At 55.3% G+C, this 17,692-nt stretch overlaps 1 protein-coding gene across 3 annotated transcripts in view; it reads right to left on the reverse strand.

The window, feature by feature from the left end:
- Positions 1-330: 330 nt before the first annotated feature.
- Positions 331-17,692, reverse strand: part of RAB37 (RAB37, member RAS oncogene family) — a 50,382-nt gene continuing 33,020 nt past the window's right edge. Inside the window, exons 1-9 of one of the 3 annotated variants that reach the window (XM_058676481.1) lie at positions 7,881-8,029; positions 5,704-5,814; positions 4,839-4,880; positions 4,287-4,353; positions 4,139-4,191; positions 2,355-2,420; positions 1,781-1,837; positions 1,618-1,694; positions 331-1,472 (exon numbers count right to left, since the gene is read on the reverse strand). In XM_058676481.1, the coding sequence (XP_058532464.1) occupies positions 1,367-1,472; positions 1,618-1,694; positions 1,781-1,837; positions 2,355-2,420; positions 4,139-4,191; positions 4,287-4,353; positions 4,839-4,880; positions 5,704-5,814; positions 7,881-7,973 (672 nt within the window). In that variant the 5' untranslated portion in view covers positions 7,974-8,029 and the 3' untranslated portion in view covers positions 331-1,366. Of the gene's footprint in view, positions 1,473-1,617; positions 1,695-1,780; positions 1,838-2,354; positions 2,421-4,138; positions 4,192-4,286; positions 4,354-4,838; positions 4,881-5,703; positions 5,815-7,880; positions 8,030-10,707; positions 10,819-17,692 lie in introns of those variants that run through there. The other 2 variants (XM_036495979.2, XM_058676482.1) reach the window with 2 other exon arrangements.

Here is a 17,692-nt window from a genome sequence, read left to right on the forward strand (position 1 = left end):
TGTCCAAGCGGGAGGTGACCATTTGAGAACACTGAAGGACCTCGAGGAGTGGACGATCTCGGCCGCATGCATACTCCCGCGGGATCGCACCCCCATTCCCCCAGGCCCACCTCACAGAAGCAGTGGAGGGACAGGGTGTTATTTTCCAAAATACTGCAATTTAATCCCGAAAAACGCGCGCTGCAGGCCCAGGGCATTCGCTAGCCCTAGGATAGACTGGCAAGGTCAGGCTCCTCCCTGCTTCCTTATCCCGCCCAAGTCCCGGCCCGGAGTCTGCTCCAGGGAGCTGTTATTCTGGGCAGCTTCAGCAAGGTGCTGGTTTCATTCTCATCTCCCCGCCCCCCAACACCCCTCCAACTCCACCCCTGGCCAGCAGGGCTGAGGTCAAAGTACCTGTAGGTCATGACCTGGGGATCTTAGGGTCACTTCCTTGGAACTGGACAGCAGGGCTTTGGGAACTGTGACCTTGGTCCTGTTTGAACTCTTTGCTGGCCCTTTGCCCACCCTGCCTCGGGGGGCAGGTGTACCCACGTGACCTTGTTTGGCACACTGGTCCCAGACATGAATGACCTCTCACTCCCTCACCCGACACAGTGAGAGGACACTGGGCAGTTGGGACCCTCAACATTGAAAAGTGCTAGGGCACGCTGGTCAGGTAAGAGGTGGAGCTTGGGCTTAGGGGGGACGGGCTAGGGGTGCTTGGGCCACCTGCTCCAGGAGCCAGGAGTTCATCTGACTCTTGACCCTGGAGAGCTTAGCACTACCAGGTGTACCTGCTGCAGGATTAGGATGGTGGCTAGGGGTGCAGGCAGGAGGCAGGTAAGATAGAGATGGGGGCGGGGTTCCCTAGGAACTAAGGTGCAGAGACAAGAGCCAGGCTCACCAGGTGTCCACTGGGAAGGGCTTGGTAAGGCCAGAGGGCCAAACAGGCCAACTCTGGTCTCTGATCCTCTTCCCCTTGTCCTGGGGAGTGGGCTGCCTCCAAAGCCATAGCTGTGACTGCCCCAGGCTGTGCTCTAGCTCCCCAGGACATGGAGGGGCAGCCCAGCCCCTGTCCAGTTAAAGTGACAGTAGGCATGGGGTCTCCTGCCTTCATACAACTACAAGTGCATGGTCCTCCCTGGTACTGCCCAGGGTGGGGACCTGGGGGGAGTCCCTCAGTCCCAGAAGGCAAAAGTGAGCCACTGAGGCCCTAACTTAGTTGTATCCTGGTTCCCCACCCAGTGAATGTTTTAAATGATGCTACAATCCCAGGGGAAGCAGGAACTGGGGTGGGAGTTGAGTCTTCTCCTTTGCAGAAGGGGACTCTGGTGGGCCTCCCCTCCCCCTCGGAGAAGAAGCCATGCTGGGGAGAAAGCGGGGCTTTTCACGCAAGGGTGCAACAGCTCGAGTGTTGCTTCTGAGACCGCACGTAGTCTCGGATCTGGAAGCTGGGCTCTTGAGTTTGCTGCCCCGCCCGGTGGATCAACTCCCTAGGAGACCAAAAGGTGTGGGGGAGGAGAGGCTTAAGTGTGCGCCCCCTCCACCCTTTTTAACAGCTCTCAGCAAATGGAACTCCGAGGTTCCCGAGTGCAAGCCACCCTGCCCGGGCTGGGCCCCTTCCCCCGCAGCTCTCACTTGGCGATGGCCAGGAAGGCTAACTCCACGTTCATGCCCGTCTTGGCGCTGGTCTCCATGAAGGGAACGCCGTACTCCTGCAGGACAGAGAGGAGGTGTCCACAGGGCCGGCCCCGGCTGCCCGAGCCTTCACCCTGCCCTGGCCCCGCCAGTGGCCACTCACCCTGGCCAGCGTCTCCCCGTCCTCTGACCGGATCACTCTTTCACTGCTCACATCCGCCTGTCAAGCCGATATGGGTCACTCTGGGGGAAGGCAGCCTTGACCCCAACTGGCCCAGCTTTTGCCAGAGGAGCAGGCACTGCCTGCCCTCTGCTGGTGGCCTGAGGCACTGACAGCAGATGCCTGAGGCTCTGGGATGATTTTTTTCCTGTCTTTTCAGGCTGTGTTGCCCAGCCCAGCAGGCACCCATCTCACGCCCAGGGTCTAAGAGGCTGGTGGATGACCCAGCCTCACAGGGCTGGCTGCAACGGGGGCTAATCTCTACAGTGTTGACCCCTGACCCGGTTCACTAGGATTTTCCCTGGGTAACCCCTGGATGGACTGCTGCCAATGCTTGGACAAGGCAGATGGGATGGGCAGAAACTGGCAGATGCTTTGACCTCTGAACTGCAGCCTGGGGAGTCCTCGGCTTGAAGGGTGCCTGGATGAGTATTTCTGGGCGTGTATGGGGCAGGGTGGGGCCCAGGCCGCTGGAGAGGAGGTGCAGGGCGGGCTGACCCTGCTTGGAGCCACTCACCTTGTTGCCTAGCAGCATGATCACCACATCCCTCTGGGCATACTCGTGAATCTCAGTGAGCCAGGCCTGGGGGAGAAGGCAAGCTGAGCCAGGCCAAGGCCTAGGCAGCTCACTGTCCTACTGAAGTGCCCGGGGGGGGGAGAGAGATACAAGAGCACAGAGCACGTGAGGGCTCAGCGAGCTCTGTGATTGATTAGTGATGTCTGCGGTGGCATCACTACGTGGTTGCAGGTAGTAAAATAAGTGCTATGGATTTTCTTTCTTTTTTAAATAACCCTAAGTGGATGTCAAAAAGTTTGTGGTGGGCTGAGCTTTTAGACCTAGCGGTTAAGCCACCAGTTTGGACAGTTATGTTTCAGATTTCCAGACCTTGGGAGGCAGCAGATGATGGCTCAAATAGATGGGTCCGTGCAACCCTCATGGGAGAATTCAGATTGGGTTCCTGGTCCCAGGCTTCAGCCTGACCCAGCCCCAGCCATTGTAGGTAACTGGAGAGTGAGAAAGCAGGTGGGAGCTGTTTGTCTCCCTCTGTCTGTCTTCCTTCCCCTTCCAAAAAAAAAAAAGTGTATGAAGTTAGTGGAAAGGGGCTGGTGCTGTGGCATAGCAAGAAAACCACAGCCAGGGGCCTGGTGGCGTGGCCTAGCGGCTAAAGTCCTCGCCTTGAACGCGCCGGGATCCCATATGGGCGCCGGTTCTAATCCCAGCAGCTCCACTTCCCATCCAGCTCCCTGCTTGTGGCCTGGGAAAACAGTCGAGGATGGCCCAGAGCCTTGGGACCCTGCACCCGTGTGGGAGACCTTGAAGAGGTTCCTGGTTCCCGGCTTCGGATTGGCGCGCACCGGCCCATTGCGGCTCACTTGGGGAGTGAAACATCGGATGGAAGATCTTCCTCTCTGTCTCTCCTCCTCTCTGTATATTCGGCTTTCCAATAATAATAAAATCAAAACCACAGCCGGCATCTCATACGGACTCCAGTTCAGGTTCTGGTTGCTCCACTTCCAATCCAGGTGCCTGCCCATGTGCCTGGGAAAGCAGTGGAAGATCTGAAAGAAGCTGCCATCTCCTGGCGTTGGCCTAACCCAGCCCCTGCCAATGTAGCCACGTGAGGAGTGAACCAGGGAATGGAAGATCTCTCTGTAATTCTGCCTTTCCAAGAAAAGAATTAATTCTTATTTGATAACATTAGTGGAAAGGTGAAATGAAAAGCTGTTCCTTTGCTACTCAACATTTTGGAATCCATGCGCGGGATTCTTAACCATACTGTGGCTGTTTGGGAGACGCCTGATATACCTTATTCCTCTGGCTTGCTTACAAGCAAACTGTCCCCTGTTGAGGACAGGGAGCCTGGGAAGCGCACGTGCTGTCGGACACAGAACTGGTGCTGATGTTTGCTGAATTACCATCTCCAGTCCGAGGGCTTGGGTAGGACCTAGCAGTCATTCTGTCTGACTCACTCTCTTGCGAATTGGGCTGGATGCTGTGTAGATCTTTCTGGTCAGGCTCTGCCCTCGGCTTCTGTGGCTAATTGTGCAGGGTGGAGCTGGGGCCCTTGTAGACACTTTGACAAGCAGTGCACTCATGAATCAGTCAGGGCTGTGCAGGTGGCGCTGGGGCATGCCAGCTTGCCCGGCCTCCGTGCCTGCATGGTAGTAAAAAGCCCAACAGCGAGTATGACTTCTGAGTCACCGCCAGGTGTTTTCAGAAGGCAGCACAGAGCAGGAAGCTGGTCAGGTCTTCTGGTGGTTAAGAGAGCCGGGGTGGGGGTGGCAGGTGGCAGGACCTACCCTGATGTTGTCGAAGGAAGCTCTGTTGGTGATGTCATAGAGCAGCAGCAATGCTGTAGGGGAGAAAGGCGGCGGAGAACACTCAGCCCAGCAGTGTGTGCGTGTGACAGGGGACTGGGGAAGGGCTTAGCAAGCACGGGGAACTCACCCTGGGCGTCTCGGTAGTAAGCGTGGGTGACACTGCGGAACCGCTCCTGCCCTGCAGTGTCCCAGATCTAGGAAGGGGACAGAGAAGTGGTCAGAGGAGGTGGGGGCAAGGATGCTGGGAGCAGGTGGCATGAGCCAGGCCCATGGCAAGGCAGGGACTTCCTAATGATGCCTGGGAACTCCTGGGAGTGGGGGTGGCAGTCCTTGAGTTCTGAGGCTCATCAGAGCCTGGCCGAGGGCTGGGCGAGCTAGCCAGCCTTCTGGATAGAGGTGCCGAGACTGCAGAGACCACAGAAGGGATGCCACACTCTGTCTGCTCTCTGGAGTCCCAGTCTAAAGGCATTTTGAGCTGCCTTAACTAGAGGCCAGGGTGCCTGGGAACCGCTACTTCTATAGACAGCAGGCAAACAAAAGCTGTTTCCGCTCTCATGGGCCCCACAGGAAATTGCCCCAGGCTGCAGGGCAGGGCTGCAGGCTGCCTGTGGTTCAGGGTCAGGAGTGGGGAGGTCTGGTTCCTGCAACCTCCCTCCCCCAGCCCAGCCTCCCACCTCACCTGCAGCTTCACTCTTGCGCCATCCACACTCACCACCTTGTTCTGAAAGGCAAAGGGGTGCAGAGTAGGGAGGGCACGGGACGCCTGTCCCTCTCCAGCCTGTTGCCCTGTCATGTCAGGGTAGCAGGGACCCTGTCCCCTGGCACACCGGCTACAGAGTGAGCGCTTCCTACCCCCTGGAGTTGGATGGGGGTGCTTTTTCTGCTCTTCTCACAACATTTCAGGCAGAAGGGAAGCCCAGAATGTGCGCTGGGGGACTGCGGGCAGGGCACTGTGGGCAGCACAGGGCTGGGTGTTGGCAGGAAAGTTTCTGCCCCATCCTCACTTCCATCACCCTAGCATTGAGAGGCTCCCACGCTCACCTCCACCTGCAATCCTGGGGGCCCAAGAAGCTGGACTTACTGACCCCATCTCCCTACCACCCCCCAGCGTTCTCCCAATGCAGCTGCAGGTGCTGGTCTCAGGCTGGTCAGACCCCACCTGCTGGTTAGATCTTGGACTCTTTTCTGTGTATCAGTTTGCAGCTCCCAAGCAGGGCTAGGAGGATGGTGTTCACAGGGAGGAGGGGAGGGATTTGGGTTGGCCACTCTTTTCCCTGCAGGGCCCGCCCAGACCTGAAGCCTCCTGCGGCACTGTGCGTCCTGGGAGCTTCAGAAAGGCCACCCCCCTTTCCAGACCTCGAGGGCAGGGAGTGAAATTGTCTTGTTTTGGAGTAGAGCAGACGGCCCTGCCCATGCTCTTTGAACCTGTGCAGGGGTGGGGGTATCCTTGCTGCCTTGCAGGTGTGGGCAGGGAGAGGGCAGCTGCTGTGCCTGAGCCGTGGCCCGTGGCGTGCGTGGGGAGGAGGAGCCTGCAGCCACCTCACCCTGAAGTCTATGCCGACAGTGGCCAGGAAGGTCCCCGACAGGAAGGCCCCATCTTTGAATTGGATCAGGAAACAGGTTTTGCCGACGCCCGAGTCTCCCAGAAGCATCACCTAGGGGATGGGGCAGAGGTAGTTAACGGGGGAGTTGGGGAGCTTCTGGGGTTGCAGAGAGAGGGCAGGTGGCAGAGTGGAGGAGGAGTGGGGCTGGAGATGGATGCTGAGGGCACAAGGGCCACCTGCTTCTGGGAAGTCCGTGCTGCCGCCAACACCTTCCCCTCTCCTTGCTGTGTCCTCCAGCCCTCCTGTTCTTGTCCAACATTGTGGGAGCACAAGGTGACACTAACAGGTCCCCCCAGATGGTCTCAGTGGTCCCAGAGAACCACATGGCGGGGACTCTGGTCACATCTACCTCTTGCCACAGTGGGCAGGGATTCTGCCCCCACCCCCATGTGCGGATCCCACTCTGGTGTATACCTGTGGGCGGGGCCAGGGCCACATTACTACCTGGGAAGGGATTCCCAGGGGGTCCCGTCGCTTGCATGGGCATATTCTGAAACTATTGTTGTTTGGGCTTCTTTCTGTTTGGATTTGGACAGGTATTGGGGGGGGGGGCAGTTCCCAGTGATGTTTCATGTGGACAAAAGGGTAGCGTGTTAGAGAAAGTGGAGGTTTGCACTGAAAATGGAGACTTTAGTTTTAAAGTCCTTTCAGCAGAGCTGGGACACATGCATACCAACTGACCTGGCCGAGAGGGTCACCACAAGTGGCGGGGGAGGGGGCCCTCAGAGTATGCGGTGGGCATGTCCCCTGGCCTCAGGGGAGGGGCTGGTCCCTGCACATCTTCTCTGGGGAATGTGCAGAGGGGACCTTGGTCCTTTCCAGCATCTAGACCCAGTGCTGGGATGTTCTCGGTTGAGCAGGGACTAGGTGGGAATCAGCTCCAAGATTCTGAGCTTGACCGTGGGGCTCAGATGCTCTCCTGCCGTGGGCATGGGACACTGGAATCAGTTCATTTGGGTGGGCAGTTGGGAGGGGGCTGGGACAGGCCTGGGGGCAGCCAGTGATTGGCCCTCCTGCAGATGTGGCTTGGCCTAAGGGACAGCTGAGGGGTGGGCGTGGGGGTGAGCTCCTCTCTGGTTCCTGCAACCCAGTGCCAGAGCAGGGGTGGGAGGACTGGCCAATGTGTGTGTACTTCATAGGTCACAGCTGCCCTGAGCAAACGAGGCCAGCCAGGCCTTCCCACCCAGCACAAACAGCTGCCCAGACTCCCCGCCTGCTAGGCAAACAGCCTCGCAGGCCTGTGGGCCACGGAGGTCGGGAGGAGGCCCTCATCTGTCTGAGGCTGGCCGACCACAGCTCCCCGTCCTCGGAAGGTGCAGGGCCCATTTCCGGCCGCGAGCACACACACCACGCGCCTATCTCAACGGTTCTGTCGCTTCCTCTGAAACTCTGTGCTCTCGGGGAGTGGTGGTGGGACCCAAGGCTTCCATGGAGATGGGGCCATGGGGCCAAGCCCAGGTCCCCAGGAAGACTGCAATGCTCAGATACTCTCCCCCACATCCCACCTGTGCCCATTGGCAGTCCTTTGGCAGCTCCTGTTGGCATCTGCTCATATGGAGGGTATGGGGGTGGCAGGAACAGGGAACCAGCCTGTCCGCATGGGACAACTTCCTGAAAGGAGGGTGCTCATCTGATTGCAGGAGAGAGGTGCCAGGAAGTAAGGCGGAGTAAGGAAAGGGGTAGGATGTGGGGACAGGTGGGGACCCTCGAAACCTAAGGCCTGCCTTGGAACTCAACTCCACAAAGGTGTCAGTCATTAGCTGCCCCACCTCCAGGGGGCGCCCTTCTCATCTCCACGTGGTCCTAGGATTGGGAGGACCACGGGCGCTGTGAGAGGCTTGTGCGGCACAGGAAAATTGGGTTGAGTTCTGCAGGTCTTCTGAGTTACCTGCCCTGGGCTGCACAAGCTGGAGACCAGTCCAGGGGGTGTGCCTGAAACCCCATCCCTATCCCATCTCAACACCCCACCCCTCCCTGCTTTCTCCTCTGTTAAGCTCAGCTGCCCCTGGGGTCCAGCCCAGATATAGAGAAGGGCTGGGGGAGAGGGATACAGCAGGGTCTCTTCAAGCAGGGCACAGGGCAGCGTGTCCCTCAGAACCAGCACAGCACCCACCCACCTTGCCCGTGAGATCGTAGTTCTGAACGCAGGGTGGGTAGGTCCGGGGGGCCTCGCCATCCCAGGCGGTAGCTTCTCCAGGCGTGCAGGTCATGTCCCCAGGCAAGAGGTACGCTGGGCCTGACCAGCCAGCGGCGAGGGACAGCTCAGGGACGGCCCCGCCCCAGCTCCGCCCACCCCTTCCTCCCCGCCACCCACCCGGCTCAGACCCCGACAGACTGGCTCCACCCTCTGCCCACGCCACCTCCTCGACGACACCTGGTCCGCAGTGGGCTGTCCCCAGGATGGCGCGCTGGACCCCAGGGTCCCTGGGCTGATGGGGAGGGTGGGACCCCCTGAGCAACACCGGCCTGGTTTCGTGCTCTTAGAGTGGGGTCAGATTTAGCCCTGCCAGGTCCCTAGCCGCCTGGGTCTGGCCTCCGGACCCGCACTGCGCAGTCAGCAGGCGGCACCCTAGCCCCGGCAGGTGACAGGTGGTCCCGCGGCAGGGAGGCGGGGTGCAGCCTTGCGTTCGCAGGTGCACCCCAGCCCGCGCCCCGCTGGACTTTGACCTGCGGGCTGCGGGCTGCGTGCGCCAGGAAGGTCCCGCCGCACAACAGGTGGCCTTCTTTTGAGCACAGTTCGCTGCGCAGTTCCTGGTGACGGTTGGAGGAAAGGTCTGGGAGTTGCTGAGGTATGGTTCCCGGGGCACTGGCCCCCTCAGGCGGGATGCTCCGCAGCACAGCAGGGCAGCACGGCGCCCCCTGGCGGAACCCTGCTGTTGCTGGAGGCTGCACTGACTGTGGTTCCGAGGGACCGCGAGGTCGATCCCAGCCGAGCGGCGCCATCCCGGGAACGCCCGCCAGGGAGCGACCGGAAGCCTCTGAAGGGGGACAGGGTCGGGGTGCTCAGAACCACTGCTTCAACCCTCCCTCACACGGCACACGCTGCATCACACAGACAGCACTGACACAACCCCCCCCACACCTCACACACATCACGTACACACTTCACACTCCCCCACACTTCTCACACGCCAGATACCCACACCTCACACCAAACCTCACATACTCTCTACTGCTCACGCATACGTAACATCTCACACCACCACACACACCACACACGCCACATACATACACACACTACATCTTGCCACATGCGCCTCACACACACATCTCATACCACACACTATAGCACAAATGCACACACACATCTCACACACCAGAGACACACCAGAGACATCATACCCAAGATACACACAGCTCACACACGTCACACACCACAGACACACACATACCTCACATCACTATGCATACAAATATACCTCACACCACACCACATACACCCTCTACAGCTTGCCACACACAGATACCTCACAACACACCCCAGACACACATCCCTCACACCATTGCACACACACACACATATACACACTTTCTATTATAAATGCGCAGGCATTCTACATCTTACCACATACCTCACACATTCCTCACACCCCCCCCCCACACGCTCCATCTCTCCCACACATCTTATACCACCATAGACAAACATACACAGTTCCCATTCTGACACACCTCACACCACACTCTACACATAAACACATCACACCACACACAGCTCACATCATGCCTCATACACACATCTTTCACCACAAACAGCCTCTCGACTACATATGCCTCATATCACACTCCAAATATACAATCCCAGACACACCCCCTCAAATCAAAGCATACAAACACCTTCTATATTATAACCACCCCCACCTCGCACCACACATCCCACTTCACGTCAGCTCTCCTCCCCTCACACCACGTACACACATTTCCCATACTCTGTTGACACCCCTAGCTTCTGTGACAGTCACAGTTTGTATCATGTCACACACACAATGTCTTGTACAACCCTAGTCTCATATTCCTCACTTTCCCCCGAACATATGCATGCCCAGCCCACGTCATGTTACTGCACAGTTCCCAGCAGCGGCTGTCCCCTTTCCTCCGTGCTTGCCACGCTCCCCTGCTGCCCGCGGGCTGTCAGCCCTCCAGCCAGAGGTGAACAGGAAGTGTATACACAGCTCCCCGCCCCCCGCTCTGTACACCACACTCAGTCACTTATTCCCGCCTGGAGGAAGTGCCGAGTACCCGGTGAACACCTCACTTTGTCCTATAAGGGCCCTTGGGTGCAGTCATGGTGATCTGAAGAGGCCTCCCTGATGCCCCATGTGGCCAGGAGAGCCCTGAGTTGCAGATAGCACAGGTCAGGGAGCTCAGGGTCGGGCTGTGGAGGGGACAAGGACAGAGGCTGGAGCTGCATCCTGACAAGTTGAGCAGACAGCAGTGGTTGGGAAGGCCCAGCCTGGATCATCTCTGGCAGCTCTGGGCCTGCAGGTAGACCAGGTGCTTTCTGCTTTCCACAGCAGATTTGCTTTTTGTTTTTTTTTTGCCTGTGGTCTGTGGAGTGTGGCTCACACCCAACCCGCCATTCTGGTCTCCAAATCCTGCTGTCAGAAGGATGGAGGTGGAGCTGTGGGTGTGGCCTGTGGACATGGGCTGGCCAGGGTGAGCAGATTCACTTCAAGGCCTCAGAGCTGCAGGCTGCAGGTGCAGTGCCTACGGAGGGAGGATTCCTGGGGCTACAGTGAGAGGGAGAATGGAGTCCCTGGGCCACCCGTGGGCACTGCAGCCCTGCCTCCCCTGGTACCCACCACCCTGCCTGCACCTTGGGAAATGCTGTTTTTGCTCAACCTCCTGTGTGAGCTGATGTGAGGGTTCACTTGTTCCCAGCAGGCTCCAAGCAGGAACACACTAGGGTCCCAGAGCCCCGGGGGCAGTGCCAGGCACAGCACTTACTGTGAATCCGATGCCCACAGTGGCCGAGAAGGAGCCTGGGATGAACTTGCCCTGGTCGAACTGAACCAGCAGAGAAGTCTTCCCCACGCCGCTGTCGCCCACCAGAATGGTCTGCAAGGGAGCGAGAGAGAGACGGGTGAGGGCCTGGGTTGCGGGTGAGGCTGTCAAGGCGTGGGCAAGGCTGAGAGAACCGATTCCACTCAGACACAAGCGGACACTTGCTGTAGCGTAACATCAGTGCACACACGCATTCACACAAGATACACGGACTGGCACTTAGAGCCACACACACAGCTGTCTGGATTTTTTTTTTTATCCAAGTCCCCGAAGGCCTGGAGGCAGGAAGGAATTTTTTTTTCTTTTTTAAAGAAAGGTGGAGTTGTGGCGTGAGGAAGGGGGGACAAGGATTGAGGTCCTCCTCTGCCACCTTCCAAGGCCACAAGCAGAGCTGGAACACAAGTGGAGCTGCCGGGACTTGATCCAGTGCTCATACGGGATGCTGGTGCTTGCAGGCAGAGGCTTAGCACGCCTTGTCTGACCCAGCCTGGGAATCTTGTTCTAATCCAGGCTGGTGAATTTCTGCAGAGACCATGAGAACACTTCCCAGACCCCAGCCACAGGGGAAGATCTGGCCCGGGGACCATGCTCCTGAGTCTGTGCTGAGGCTACATCTCCCAGGGCATGGCAGGGACGACGAGACAGGCCTGCTACCGGCAGACATGTGACTCCTCCAACAACCGTGTCAGCTCGAGGGTCCACTCAAGAGGGGCTGACCCCGCATCGTGGTTGGATGGTTCCCCCTGGCGTCCCTGGAACCTTCTCTTCATAAATGGATTCCTTTCTGTCATCTGCTCCTTGGAAGATCAAAGCTAAGAGGGTGTCTGTGGGTTTCCCGAAATGCAAAAGTCCCAGAGCGCCAGTTCCTGGAATACAGCAAACGGGGTAGTCTGATGTGTGCCTTGGGGTGGTTTCACACTTGGCCGTGGGACTGGCCTTGTAGTGGATCCCATTTCAGAGGGAAGTGGCACTGCGGAAGTGGGCAAGGCCATTGTCCTCGGCCATGTGTGTACTGTAGGAACTGCAGGAAGTGGCGGTTATTGGAATTATGGAAAGAAAGCCATCAGCACTACAGAAGACAGATGTGCATGTGGTGGCTGTGCCCAGCAGGTGCTCGGGGAATGAGTGCTTTCCTGGGCAGTGGATAAATGTCTTTTTGCTTTAAAGTGGACACCAAAGGGCCTGGCACGATGGCTCACTAGCTAAATCCTTGCCTCACAAGTGCTGGCATCCCATATGGGTGCTAGTTCATGCCCCAGCTGCTCTACTTCACATTCAGCTCCCTGCTTGTGTCCCGGAAAAGTAGTAGAGGATGGCCCAAAGCACCTGGATGGGAGACTAAGAAGATGCTTCTGGCTCCTGGTTTCAGATCGGCTCAGCTCTGGCCATTGGTGGCCACTTGAGGAGTGAACCAGTGGATGGAATATCTTTATCTCTGTACTTCTTTCTCTATAACTCTGCCTTTTCAATAAAAATAAATAAGCCTTAACAAACTAACAAAAAACACAAAGTGGACACCAAAGACCAGCCTTCGAGGTCGTTGGAAAGGCTTGGGGGCAACAAACTGGCTGGATTTGCAGAAACATGCAAGCATTAAGATGGCCAGGCCTCTTCGGAAGTGACCCTTGAGCCCTAGCCACTGCTGGGCTCTGATGATGGCATCTCAGGGAACTGGTGCCATGACGTTGGCTGAAATGTTGACTTTGGACGTCCCCTGACTATGGTTCCTCTGTCCCCCCTTCCTAACTATTCTCAACTTTCCATTTCCTGTTGAGCTAAAGGCTCCTTTTGTTTGCTGTGAGGAGTGGCTTCAATAGTTTATGCTTCAAATCTAACTTCCTCATACTTCTTGGAAATGATTTATTTATTCATTTGAAAGATTTTGTGTGTGTGTGTGTGTATGTGAGAGAGAGAGAGAGAGAGAGATCTTCCATTCACTGGGTTCATGCCCTAAATAGGTACAAATCCAAGGCCAGGCTGAGTCAAAACTAGTCGGAACCAGGAGCCTGGAATTCCCGGTCTCCCATCTGGGTGGAAGGGCTCGCGCATGTAGGCCACCTTGCACTGCCTTTCCAGGTGCATCAGCAGGGAGCTGGATGGGAAAACAGCATGAGATGCATGCTGCATCAGGGACAGATTAGCCCACTGTGCCATTTATTGGCCATCTGCATATGCTTTAAGCCGTGCTTTTTAGATAGAATGTTCCAGAAATTGAGGAACAAATCCATACATGTCCCTCTCATTCCTGTAACAGATACAACAGCTTCTAATTCTTTCTTTTTCTTTTCTTTCTTTTCTTTTTTTTTTTTTTTATCTTTTTCTTCTCCAGGATAACGGATTCCCTCCCATCACTCTCTTCTCTCACGGTGGGGAAAACTTCCGCTTTCCTTTCTGCTTTGGGGACCAGTCCAGAGGTGCACTTGGGGTTCAGTGTTTCAGGTCCAACTCATCTTGGCCTTTTTTTCCCCTTAAGATTTATTTGTGGGTTCAGCACGGAAGCCTAGCAGTTAAAGTCCTCACCTTGACTGTGCTGGGATCCCATATGGGCACCGGTTCTAATCCTGGAGGCCTCGCTTCCCATCCAGCTCCCTGCTTGTGGCCTGGGAAAGCAGTTGAGGATGGCCCAAAGCCTTGGGACCCTGCACCTGCATGGGAGACCCTGAAAAGCTGCTGGCTCCTGGCTTCAGATCAGCTCAGCACCGGCCGTTGCGGTCACTTGGGGAGTGAATTATCGGACAGAAGATCTTCCTCTCTATCTCTCCTGCTCTCTCTATATATCTGACTTTCCAATAAAAATAAATAAATCTTTTAAGAAAATATTTATTTGTATGAAAGGCAGAGAGAGAGAGATCAAGTGTCTTCCATCCCCTGCTTCGCTCCCCAATTGGCTACAACAGCCAGCTGTGGGTCGGGCCAAAGGCAAGGCCAGGAATTCCATCACGGTACTTGGTCCATCATCCACTGCTTTCCCAAGAGCATAATCAGGAAGCTGGAGCTGAAGCAGAGCAGCTGGGACTCAAATTATCACTCTGCTGTGGGATGGTGAAGGTGTTGCAAGCTGTAGCTTAACCTTCCTACACAGTGGTGGTCCCTCCAAGAGCTTTCATCCCAGGCCAAAGTGGGGAGAGTGCAGGGGCCCAGTGCAATGGCCTAGCGGCCATAGTTCTTGCCTTGAATGTGCCGGGATCCCATATGGGTGCCGGTTCTAGTCCCGGCAGTTCTACTTCCCATCCAGCTCCCTGCTTGTGGCCTGGGAAAGCAGTGGAGGACAGTCCAAGTCCTTGGGACCCTGCACCCGCGTGGGAGACCTGGAGGAAGTTCCTGGATCCTGGCTTCGGATTGGCACGCACCGGCTGTTGCGCTCACTCGGGGAGTGAATCATCAGACGTAAGATCTTCCTTTCTGTCTCTCCTCCTCTCTGTATATCTGCCTTTCCAATAAAATAAATAAATCTTAAAAAAAAAAAAAAAGTAGGAGAGTGCAGAGCTGGTTCATTCACAAGTGTTGTTGAACGATTTCCCTTTAGTCCTGTCCCTCCTCCATTATGCTCCTGCTCTAAATGCAATGAGTCCTCAGAGTCCAAGGCCTGGTCCTCCTACAGGCCACGTTTTGTTTCTAGCTTGTGCTGTTGGCACTTCTGCATGTTTGAGGAGTGTGCAAACAACAGGTGTCTCATTTGGGGGAGGGGCAGTGTGCGGCCAGAATTTGGACTTGAAGGCTGGGATGTCCACTTGCATTTTCCCGAGAGACTATGGTGCTGAGGTCAGTGGGAGGGGTAAGGGAAGGGAGCTGCCTGCAGGTGGGGCTGGGGGCCAGCGTCCGGCTGTCTCCAGGTGGCTGCATCTTATGTGGAACCTCTGATATTCCTCCATGCTAAACTGGATAACAGGATGGGCCGTGGCCATGATGCAAAGCCAGCGAGCTTCCCCAGGAGTTTTGCATCCACCTTGGTGAAAGCAAGGACCTAGTACTAAACCATGCCTCAATGATGACCTTTCAATGGGAACTGGGCCAAGGCTGTTAGTTATTTAAAAAGATGATAGAGTTCTAGTTCATAGGATGTTACGATATTATTACGCGCAGCTAATTCCCACAACCTGGTTCTTTACCGTGAGCTGAAACACACCAGACGCAACGAGGTATCTTAGGAGGTTTATTCCAACGGGGCAGGAACAGCAAGAAAGGGGGAGAGAGAGAAGGGTAGGAGAGGGATAAGAGGGGGGGGATAAGAGAGCGAGCCGCACCTGGGGGGCCTTTTTGTCGGCCAGGTGTAGGGGGTGGGGATTGGGAGGGATTGAGGGCAGGCCCCCAGGGGATTGGCGCCTGCAGGTGAATGCCTAGGGATGATTGGTGAGTGGGCGGAGTTGGGGAGGGGGCTGGAAGATTGGGGTGGGATTCTCAGGTGGAATGCCAGGTTACATCCGATTGGTGGATAGCTAGGCGGGCGAGAACTTCATGAGCTGTGAGGAAGAAGGAATGGCGCCGGGTATTGGAATAACTCCTTACAAAGGCTGTCCTGGTATGTGGTTTTCCTGTGGCTCTGTCATTGAGAGCAGCATTTAGACAATCTAGGTGAATGGGTGGTTACCAGGGCTCCTCAAGTAGCTCCGAGTGACCTTCTTAATAAGACAGGAAGTGCTGAATCCATAAAGAAAAGGATCAATAAGTCTGGTGCACAGAAATGAAAAAGTTCCAGTCAATGGAAGATGCCAGAAATGAAGTCCAATGGGAAGGGGGCTGGCGTTGTAGTTTAAGCCACCACTTGTGTCATCAGCTTTCCATACGAATGCTGGTTTGAGTCTTGGTTGCTCCACTTTCAATTCAGCTCCCTGCTATTGTACCTGGAAAGGTAGCAGAAGATGGTTCAAGTGCTTGGGCCTCTACCAGCCACATGGGAAACCTGGTTGATGTCCCGGACTTCTAGCTCTAGGCTGGCTCAGCACTGGCCATTGCAGCCATTTGAGGAGTGAACCAGCAAATAGGAGATTTCTCTGTCTCTCTGCCGCACTCCCCATCTATTCTACCTGTGCTGTTTCCCTAGAAAACCTTGACTGGTACAATATAATATGCATTTGCTTGATAACAGCTTGGCAGTAGTCCTTGGATAATGCTCCATACTGAGTTACACTTTGGAGAATAGACACTCATTTAGACAGCAATGATAGATACCTAAGTTAGGATAACTTATATAACATTGTCAGCAGTTGACAATGTCTGTCACTGCCGGAGTCCAGCTCCAACCTGGGTTTCGGAACTCGGGAAGGGTGCGTGGATGAGGCGCAGAAAGAAAGAGGCGGACTACTAGGATTCCATGATGATAGTGGACGCAGCAATAAAGCCGTCCGCTTTATTTATACAGAATCAGTTAAACCCTGGCTCAGACTTTTTACGTCATGATTAAATGGGTGTTGCTAAAGATAATTCTGCCGTTTGTCTCACCTAAGGCAAGCTCATACCTCTTGAATCAACTAAGGGAGGAAATGTAACACAGGAGGCAAGATCCAAAGATCAAAGAAAGAAGGAAAGAATGGGCTTCCCCTATACCTGGGAAGTTAGCACCCTTGATTAGCATATCGTCAATGGGAGAGGAAAGGCTGTAAACAAGTTCCCGCCACCTGAGGACAGAACACCTTTGATTAACATAGCAATGGTGGCAGCCATAGCAGTAGCAGGTAAAAACCTTTATGCTAGAAGCGAATATCAGTAACATCAACTGCCAAGCTCGCACAGATACCACACGTCAACTGTTAACTCCGCAGGGGCAGACAGTGCCTAGGCAGATCACTGAAAACTCAGTGGGGAAGTCCGGTGTCCGGCGATGGAAAGCAGGCTGCGTTCAGGTGATCAAAGCAACGGCCCGTGGAAGCCCTGCTCGGCGGGGGCTCCTTCGCGGCCCTGCCTGCAATGGAAGCAATGCTCCTCACACCTTCCTGTTTTCCGCATCCATCACACGGACCCCAGCATGTCACAGTTACCAAGGCAAATTCTACTGACACAGCAGGGCTGTAATTCTCCTTTCACAAGCAAACCAAGGTGTGTATGTAAGGATGCTCACGGTAGTATCTACACGAATAAACCATTCAGCTGTGAAAACTCATCAGGGGAAAGTTCCACTGAACCGTGAGAAAGAAGGGGAACATTCAGCTCATGGACACCTGTCCAGGAAATAACTCATAAAGCCAACCGTGTGAAGCAAACTACTCTATAGTTGACTATTCTTATTTCACACCTGATGCTGGGACTTCCATCTATGACCTTACAGCTGGCTCTACCTAGTGATTGCCAACACTACCCAGCAGAGCTTGCAAGCTCCTGCAAGCACTCTGAGTGCCAGTGAGCTTTGGCATAAGTTCACATGCAAGTGACTCTTCTACACCTAGGAGCTCAACTCTTTGGCTTTCTGCTCCACCTGGTTCAGACTTCAGTACTCAGTGTTCATTCCCAGGTGGGTCTTGTCCTTCCCAGGGGACTTGTACTGCACAGTGAGGAAGGCCTTGTAAAGCTGGTCCTATTTCTGCACGAGGGCCCCCTTTGCCAATGGGTTGAGTTCAGAGACCGCAGTCCGTAGTTGATAAGTCCCAGTGACTGAGCAGGAATGCTGTAGATTCTGTCCTTGCTACTGAGAGAAGCCAAACAATTGTATTAATACACACACATGTGCACAACATGCTCAGCTAGTCCCACGTACACACACACAACACATGTGCACCTATGTACAACACACAGTACATCCAGCTCCCCCCACGGATAAGAGCACACACATTACACGTGCACAGAGGCATCGGCTACACGCAGGTGAGTGCCACAGTCATGTACACACAGGGAGGCTGTCTGATGCTCTGTTGATCCCTTCCTTCATCGAGTGGCAGGTGAAAGCTCAGGGGTAAGTCATGCATATACAAGTCAATGCTCAAATTGGGATGAGGGT

Source organism: Ochotona princeps, chromosome 17, assembly GCF_030435755.1.
Source record: "Ochotona princeps isolate mOchPri1 chromosome 17, mOchPri1.hap1, whole genome shotgun sequence".
NCBI classification, from domain to species: domain Eukaryota; kingdom Metazoa; phylum Chordata; class Mammalia; order Lagomorpha; family Ochotonidae; genus Ochotona; species Ochotona princeps.